Here is a 9231-nt window from a genome sequence, read left to right on the forward strand (position 1 = left end):
CTTACTGCAATAATTAAAATACAGCATCATTTTCTCAATCTCTCTCTCATCTTGTGATGTATTAAAATACAAAATAAAATACTAAGAAATGTTATCAAAGGAATATAGATTTTTTTTAATGATCTGAATGCACCAGAAATATTGACCATTAATTTGTCGTGAAATAATACAACATTATTATAGGTTATTGCACTGAAGAAGAAAAAATGGTGAGTGGCGTTTTTAGTGATACGTTTAGATGAAATTGGACAATAAAGCGTGATTGGCAATTATTTAAAAACGGATGATTAAATTAAAAAATATATTTCCAAAGACAGATAGGCCTATTTGGGAAATAGCAAACTCACATACATTATTTGAATCAATTTCGCAGCATTAGTAGACAGATATAATCCATAAAGAGAAACAGGTTTTTAATTTAATAGAGAATTAAAGGTGGTCATTTCCCTGCATCCCAAGAAAGATTGGTGTTGAGGGAGCTCGTGGGGCTGCTTGGAGGAAAATAATTAGGGAACTCCGCGCACAAACTCCCCAAGCAATCCGATGGTCCATTTTTTCTGGAGTAAATGTGTCCGGCTGGAGATGCCGTGGATGAGGGGTACTCCTCCTGGCACCATGTATTGAATGTCGCCGGGTGGGGTACCTGGTGATGCGAATAAAAAGAACTCGCTTGTCCAGAGAGCAGGTTAAAGCAACAAGGGTTTGGAGGAGACAAAGTGCATGGCAACGACGAAGAGGTGAATATTGTGGCTGCGCTCATTTGGTGATGGCGACGGTATTGCGCGCCTGCACCCATGTCAAAATAAGACGACTCTTGGTTTGTTTGGAGGAGTCGGTCTGCTCCAGCATTTATGGCACTCATGTGGTGTGACCGTTGAGAAAAGATCGAGGTGGCATAGTTGGAGTGATGGGGCCCTACATATGACCCTGTGCCCGGGTGTGAGTGCGCAGGAGGTTGAAGGTTTAGAAACGATGGCACCGGCCAATAAAAGGACCCAGTGAACGCCAGCCCGGCGGCAGTGGTGGAGGTCAAACGGGCACTCCGTTTTATTGCCAGCTTTGCCCGGGTGCCCGCCGTGGAACGGCGCCGGAGTTTACCTGTTGTGCCCCCTATGAACACGTCCTCGCTTGAAGGGTCAAGCATCCAGTAGTTGCCTTTGCCTGGGTCATCATAATGGCGAGGTACTTTGAGAAAGCACTTGTTCAAACTCAGGTTATGTCGGATTGAATTCTGCCATCCTTGCCTATTTTCTCGATAGTAAGGGAAGTTATTCATGATGAACTCGTAAATGCCGTTGAGGGTAAGTCTTCGCTCCGGGCTCTGGCGAATAGCCATCATTATCAGTGCGTTATAGCTGAAAGGAGGTTTATCCGGTTTACCTTTTCCCTCTACTACTACACATGTCTTCACCTCTCCCACTCCCTCTGTATCTGCTCCGTCTTCCCTTTCTCCATTTCTGGAGACTCGTTCGTCCTCTTTCGCTGAGTACTCTTTATTATCACAGTTTTTGTCTCTATGTAGATCATATTTTCCATCTTGAGCACAAACTTCTTTAGGCCTAGTAGATGGCCCAGAATAAATGTGTTTTCTGGAAAGGGTCCCATCCAGCGCGGTGCCGTCATCACTCATCACTCCCTCTCGTCGAAACAGCAGGCTGCTGATGTTGAATGAAGACTTGTGGAAAAATCTGACGGGGGCTTTCAAATCCATGTTCAACTTCCCACGGTGTCTGGCAGTCTGAAGAGAAGGAATGTCTAAATCCACCAAATAATACGCACGTCTTCTTGGGGTGCCAAAGACAAAACGCGCCACTCGTGCATAAACTCCTGCTCAACAATCCTGATGCAAACACGCATAGTCACACAAGCCGTATACTACAAACTTTGCGATTAGATTAGTGCGATGAACTCCCAGGTTCAATTATAACACTTCCGAGGAGCGTGAAACTCAACTCTCTCAGCTGCGTCTCGCACTCTGGGACCGCCTCTCTCCACCCCCTTCCGTCAGTTTACACAATAACCTGGCAAACAGCCCATCAAATACGAATTAGGAGAATGTGTGTAAGTAATTCAGGAGTAGGTAAACTCGTAAAGTAAGTACACAAACTGAGAACTTAAAAGATAAATAGTTGCGGTGCCGCTTGTGTAGCCTAGACGTCTGCCTGGAGAGCATACGGCTTCTTGCACAACAGTTGACAGGTAAGATGCGTTGCAACATCAAGGCGCACAATATGAAGAAGCATTTTATGTTTAACCTTTTCCTCTCTTTTCTCAATTTGATATGGGGTCCCCCTTAATTCTCCATTATGCAATACAAGTGCACACTTGTTGGGAATGTTGCGCCTTTACGCATGGCTTACAATGTTGAAATGCTTACAGGTAGGCCTATACGGTTTTCTCCCTTTGACAAATTATGTTTTATTTGATTGTTTTGTGATTTGAGAAGCCATTTCAATTAATCCCAAAAGCTTCAACTCATCCAGAACAACACAGCAAGTCAGGACAAGATAATATTTTGGCCACCCAAAATTGAAATCCCATCCAGTTTTCTGTCAATAGTTTGTACTTGTTCAGCAGCATATGTTTTGAATGTACTCTCTTAATGTAAGGTACACTTACACCCTTCTCAGTTCTTATTTCCTAGAACACCTTATAGCAGCACACTCATAGAAAAAGGAACATAATGGTATGTGGACAATTTTATGTGAATACCAAAATAAATAACGTTTAGTCTAATCTCAACTACACAGCTGATTCAAATAATCAAAGCTCGATGATTAGTTGGTTATTTGAATCAGCTGTGTAGTGCTAGGGCAAAAACCAAAACGTGCACCCAGGGGGGCCCCAGGACAGAGTTTGGGAAACCCTGTTATAGGCCATGGCTTCGATAAAGTGTCTTTGCCCCATCTAGTGGTTTAAAAACACACAAGGAAGTACCAAAATTTTCAGTGTGCTGTTCAGGGTAATCTCTTCCGCTAGCCGACTCTCTCTGTCGAACCAGTAGCAATTGAGCCTATGGACAAGGTTATGTTCAGGGAAATTTGAGATGTTTTAGTGCAGTATATAGTCTCTCCCCAGGACATTCGGTGTCCCCCAAGTCTCTATGCCCAAGCAGGGTAAATCCAGGGTGCAAATTCCCCTGGGAAACCCCACACTGCAGAAGCTGTTTAACAGATGACAGGGCTGCTAGACTGGGGCTCTGATCTGAAACAGAGAAGCGGAACCCATTGGTACCAATGCCTTACACACTGTAATGACTTGGAGATGGAAAGTCCAAATTGTGTTTCTTACTGTTGAAGTTGCCCATGAAGGCAATGCCCAAAGAGTCACAGTTATTGCCCTTGGTATGTGCGCCCACAACACCCCAGCCACGGCCCTTATACACTGTGCCATCTCCCCCAATAAGAAAGCTGCAAATGCAAGAAAACACAGTTATTTGCATATAGTATTGTCCTGACACAATGAATGATAGAAAACACTAGGAAAGGAGAGGTCACTCACTTGTATCCAATGTCATCAAAGTTCCTATCCTGCATATGCATTGTCTGTATGTGGATGAGCTGGTCCATACATTCTCGGATACCCCCGCAATGCAACAGTGCCGTGTGGTGTATGACAACTCTTTCAGCCGGACACTTGAGGGTCTCCCGGCATCGAGGGGCTGCTGCTCCCCACTGTTCCCGAGTAACCACCTCTACTGAAATGCATGCATATGGGTAACAAACCACAGTAAATCTGTGGTGTACCATATCCAAACTGTAGACGTAACAATTCACTTTCGTTTACCCATTCATAACACAGTATAATACCTAGATCTCAAAGCATTATCAGACAGCTTCATCATTACCGTTCGACAGAACTCATAGGTACTTCCTTACCAGTGACTCTTTCATCCATGTATTATACTATCCAGACTTGCTTTTGATTTCGTCGCTAGTAAATCTGTGGTGTACCATATCCAAACTGTAGACCTAACAATTCACCTTCATGTACCCATTCATAACACAGTATAATACCTAGATCTCAAAGCATTATCAGAAAGCTTCATCATTACCGTTCGACAGAACTCATAGGTACTTCCTTACCAGTGACTCTTTCATCCATTTATTATACTATCCGGACTTGCTTTTGATTTCTTCGCTAGAGGCCACTGAAAAGAGGCAGTTTCCTTGATGTTCTTCAGAATAAGTGACTTGTTAACAACATATTGTTAAAGGGGATATGGACTGTGTTTCTCCAGCGGGTTAGTACATGTTCCGCATACTTTCCTTTCACGTGCACGCCAATCATATTAGTCATGCTTTTCTCAATGACACCGCAACTCTCAGTGGGTCTAAAACTAATTGAAAAATACACACATTGGGAAATACACTGCTGTGGCCAAACAGATAGGCCTAGACAAAAAAAAAGGGAAGTCGAAGCTACACCACTAAAGAGGAACATCTCACATTCCCAGTTATAAAACACAATACTTTTTTTTAACCTTCTCTATTTCAGTTCTTTTTTGGGGGTGGCAAGTATTGCAACAGAGATCGGTTCACACGAGTGTAACCATGGTAATTTAGGAAATATTTTAATCTATACAACAGTGGCATTCAAAGTTTTAGAGAAGTCTTTCAATCAAGTTTTTGAAAGAAATCTGAAGCATTTCAGAAAAGTTTGTCTTTTTTAATTTTTCAGTTCTAAAAAAACAAACAAGGCAAATACCTGTAAAAAGTACTAGATTTAATACATTATTAACACAATTGTCCCAACAGTTAGGTGTTCCTCCACAACAAGGTAATAAATGGGATTTAAGTGGTCCATACAAATCTTAGCAGTTCCTCAACCTACACTCCAACAAGATGATGAAGAACGAACACAAAAAGTTAGTATTCCTGTTAAATAAAGTTTTCGATTTGGCAGGGTATTTTAGACCCACATAAGGAAAAGGGGGATACGTATTCAATTGTACAACTGAATGCATTCAACTGAAATGTGTCTTCCGCATTTAACCCAACCCCTCTGAATCAGCCATCAGTCATTCTGATTTAAGCCACAGTGAACCCCAGTGAGACATTGTGGCCTGTTGGGTGACAGCAGAGACTGTGGATGCATACATCAGACCTCCTCTTCCTTCTCCTCCTCCTCACTCCGTCCAGCGGTGTCCACAGTGAGGGGCCGTGCAGACATAGTACAGCCTCATGGCATCCTACATAGAAAATCTTTAGAACTCTAGTATTTCTAAATTCAGCAACTCTTTTTTATTTATTTATTTATTTCACCTTTATTTAACCAGGTAAGCCAGTTGAGAACAAGTTCTCATTTACAACTGCGACCTGGCCAAGATAAAGCAAAGCAGTGCGATAAAAACAACACAGAGTTACATATGGGGTAAAAAACATAAAGTCAAAAATACAACAGAAAATATATATACAGTGTGTGCAAATGTAGCAAGTTATGGAGGTAAGGCAATAAATAGGCTATAGTGCAAAATAATTACAATAGTATTAACACTGGAATGCTAGATGTGCAAGAGATTATGTGCAAATAGAGATACTGGGGTGCAAAAGAGCAAAATAAATAACAATATAGGGATGAGGTAGTTGGGTGGGCTAATTTCAGATGGGCTGTGTACAGGTGCAGTGATCGGTAAGGTGCTCTGACAACTGATGCTTAAAGTTAGTGAGGGAGATAAGAGTCTCCAGCTTCAGAGATTTTTGCAATTCGTTCCAGTCATTGGCAGCAGAGAACTGGAAGGAATGGCGGCCAAAGGAGGTGTTGGCTTTGGGAATGACCAGTGAGATATACCTGCTGGAGCGCAGACTACGGGTGGGTGCTGCTATGGTGATCAATGAGCTAAGATAAGGCGGGGATTTGCCTAGCAGTGATTTATAGATGGCCTGGAGCCAGTGGGTTTGACGACGAACATGTAGTGCGGACCAGCCAACAAGAGCGTACAGGTCACAGTGGTGGGTAGCGTATGGGGCTTTGGAGACAAAACGGATGGCACTGTGATAGACTACATCCAATTTGTTGAGTAGAGTGTTGGAGGCTATTTTGTAAATGACATCGCCGAAGTCAAGGATCGGTAGGATAGTCAGTTTTACGAGGGCATGTTTGGCAGCATGAGTGAAGGAGGCTTTGTTGCGAAATAGGAAGCCGATTCTAGATTTAACTTTGGATTGGAGATTCTTTATGTGAGTCTGGAAGGAGAGTTTACAGTCTAACCAGACACCTAGGTATTTGTAGTTGTCCACATACTCTAGGTCAGACCCGTCAAGAGTGGTGATTCTAGTCGGGTGGGCGGGTGCCAGCAGCGTTCGATTGAAAAGCATGCATTTAGTTTTACTAGTGTTTAAGAGCAGTTGGAGGCTACTGAAGGAGTGTTGTATGGCATTGAAGCTCGTTTGGAGGTTTGTTAACACAGTGTCCAATGAAGGGCCAGATGTATACAAAATGGTGTCGTCTGCGTAGAGGTGGATCTGAGAGTCACCAGCAGCAAGAGCGACATCATTGATATACACGGAGAAAAGTGTCGGCCCAAGAATTGAACCCTGTGGCACCCCCATAGAGACTTCCATAGGTCCAGACAACAGGCCCTCCGATTTGACACACTGAACTCTATCTGAGAAGTAGTTGGTGAACCAGGCGAGGCAGTCATTTGAGAAACCAAGGCTATTTAGTCTGCCAATAAGAATGCGGTGGTTGACAGAGTCGAAAGCCTTGGCCAGGTCGATGAAGACGGCTGCACAGTACTGTCTATTATCAATCACGGTTATAATATCGTTTAGGACCTTGAGCGTGGCTGAAGTGCACCCATGACCAGCTCGGAAACCGGATTGCATAGCGGAGAAGGTACGGTGGTATTCGAAATGGTCGGTGATCTGTTTGTTAACTTGGCTTTCAAATACTTTCGAAAGGCAGGGCAGGATGGATATAGGTCTGTAGCAGTTTGGATCTAGAGTGTCACCCCCTTTGAAGAGGGGGATGACCGCGGCAGCTTTCCAATCTCTGGGGATCTCAGACGTTATGAAAGAGAGGTTGAACAGACTAGTAATAGGGGTTGCGACAATTTCGGCGGCTAGTTTTAGAAAGAAAGGGTCCAGATTGTCTAGCCCAGCTGATTTGTAGGGGTCCAGATTTTGCAGCTCTTTCAAAACGTCTGCTGTCTGAATTTGTGTGAAGGAGAAGCGGGGGGGGCATGGGCAAGTTTCAGCGGAGGGTGCAGAGTTGGTGGCCGGGGTAGTGGTAGCCAGATGGAAAGCATGGCCAGCTGTAGCAAAATGCTTGTTGAAATTCTCGATTATTGTAGATTTATCGGTGGTGATAGTGTTTCCTAGCCTCAGTGCAGTGGGCAACTGGGAGGAAGTACTCTTATTCTCCATGGACTTTACAGTGTCCCAAAACTTTTTGGAGTTAGTGCTACAGGATGCAAATTTCTGTTTGAAAAAGTTTGCCTTTGCTTTCCTGACTGCTTGTGTATATTGGTTCCTAACTTCCCTGAAAAGTTGCATATCGCGGGGGCTATTTGATGCTAATGCAGTACGCCACAGGATGTTTTTGTGCTGGTCAAGGGCAGTCAAGTCTGAGGAGAACCAGGGGCTATATCGGTTCTTAGTTCTGTATTTTTTGAATGGGGCATGTTTATTTAAGATTGAGAGGAAATTACTTTTAAGGAACAACCAGGCATCCTCTACTGACGGAATGAGATCTATATCCATCCAGGATACCTGGGCCAGGTCAATTAGGAAGGCCTGCTCGCTAAACTCTTTGGGGACAGTGGATGTTCTATAATGAAAAATAGTAATGCACCTCAGCCTTCATACTGTGGGACTGGAAAAACACTGCTTCCTTGTGGCCGCACCTGAAAAGAGAGGGAAGAGATCAATGTTAGATTTATCTGGAAGTTTATTTTGAATTGATAGAGATGTTTGTGAATCGAAATAGTGTGGAGAAATTGCCTGATTTCAGAGAGCTAAAGGAGGAAGATAGAGAAAGAGGGTTTGTTTGTGTGTGTTTGTGTGAGTGTTGGCCACTCTCACTTTGGGCAGGGGTGATCCTCTGTCCGGGGTAGCGTTGGATCCTGGGACACATCTGCAATGATCTGTGTCAGCTCACTGAGGAGAGAAGAGACAGAGAGATGAGACAGAGATTACCTAATTGCCCATGACAGAGGTATATTTCTGTGTCTGAGCATAAGTGGTGGAAAATAGGGACCACTTACTCAACTTCGTGGGTGATCTTGTTGACATAGATGCAGCTGTTGTCTGCTTCTTGTTGATAGTCACAGTTCCTGCACTGTTGAGATACACACAGCCGAGTCAAAAATGGCTACTACATTCATGTATCATGCATTTACTTGTTTCAACAATTGATCGCTCAAACACTTCCAAACCAATAACGGTAGTGCATGAAACTAGCTAACTACTGTAAACCATTTGGAATGGGTATGAATGAACATCAGTCATCACACTTACTGCATAGAGCAGGATGCGATTCTCCTTGTCTTCTTTGGGATACAACATGTTGTTGCTAAAACAGAATGGAACAATTTTGTTATTTTGTATAACATTATAGCTAGGTAGGCTATCCTAGTCCTGTCAGAGAAGAATGATTGCGACTCAATTTCATAGCTACTAGTCTTTAGGTAGCAGCTAAATTAGCTGGCATAACGTTATCTAACGTTAGCTAGCTACAGTAACGTTTTGCATCTTCTAAATTAACTTATTTATAGCCATGCGCTCATACCATTCTTGACAAAATCGGATCCCAACGAATCCTGGTTCATATGTACCACCCTCGATATCCATTTGAAATAGTTTACAAATAAAAATCTACGAAATAATAGAATAATATAAAAACTTCAGGCTATCTAGATTGTTAGCTACGTTGCTGCCTCCCGCTTCCACGATGAAAACAAGACAGACGACGCACGCGCACAAAATATCATATAATTCGACTGCAGTTTATTAGTTGCAGCGCCCCCTGCTGTGGACGACTAAATAACACCCAACATTCATTTTTGTCATCCCGTGTTTATTATTCTCAGAAAAAAAAAAAATGTGTTATTGATGTTAACCGATACAATACATTGGCAATTTAATTACACCACTGATGAGTTGAAACCAAGTAAATGGGCACTGCATACATACATACCAGGACACCTTCTTAATATGCAATGAAGTTATTATGCCAAAAGAAACCCAACAAACACAGTGTCATTATCTTCAGTAGCAAAAATGTCATGTC

At 42.9% G+C, this 9231-nt stretch overlaps 3 protein-coding genes across 3 annotated transcripts; all 3 read right to left on the reverse strand.

Annotated features, from left to right (window-relative positions):
* Positions 1-439: 439 nt before the first annotated feature.
* Positions 440-2880, reverse strand: LOC311106187 (forkhead box protein G1-like; the record flags this gene model as incomplete). Its single annotated transcript, XM_084148500.1, has 2 exons — positions 440-1738; positions 2866-2880. 2 exons carry the CDS (start codon positions 2878-2880, stop codon positions 440-442), a joined length of 1314 nt encoding a protein of 437 aa, XP_084004626.1.
* LOC311105672 (peptidoglycan-recognition protein SC2-like) lies at positions 2400-4194 on the reverse strand. Its single transcript, XM_084147889.1, has 4 exons — positions 4086-4194; positions 3502-3697; positions 3292-3410; positions 2400-3204 (listed from the first exon to the last, which is right to left on the reverse strand). The coding sequence occupies exons 1-4, from the start codon at positions 4102-4104 to the stop codon at positions 3032-3034; spliced, it is 507 nt and encodes a 168-aa protein (XP_084004015.1). The 5' UTR covers positions 4105-4194; the 3' UTR covers positions 2400-3031.
* Positions 4195-4704: 510 nt separating this feature from the next.
* On the reverse strand, positions 4705-8900 carry LOC311105808 (DNA-directed RNA polymerase II subunit RPB9). The gene is made up of 6 exons (XM_084148008.1): positions 8731-8900; positions 8460-8514; positions 8207-8280; positions 8025-8099; positions 7795-7846; positions 4705-5191 (listed from the first exon to the last, which is right to left on the reverse strand). The coding sequence occupies exons 1-6, from the start codon at positions 8790-8792 to the stop codon at positions 5129-5131; spliced, it is 381 nt and encodes a 126-aa protein (XP_084004134.1). The 5' UTR covers positions 8793-8900; the 3' UTR covers positions 4705-5128.
* Between the last annotated feature and the right edge of the window lie 331 nt (positions 8901-9231).

This window comes from Coregonus lavaretus (genome assembly GCF_964263955.1).
Source record: "Coregonus lavaretus genome assembly, chromosome: 30".
NCBI classification, from domain to species: domain Eukaryota; kingdom Metazoa; phylum Chordata; class Actinopteri; order Salmoniformes; family Salmonidae; genus Coregonus; species Coregonus lavaretus.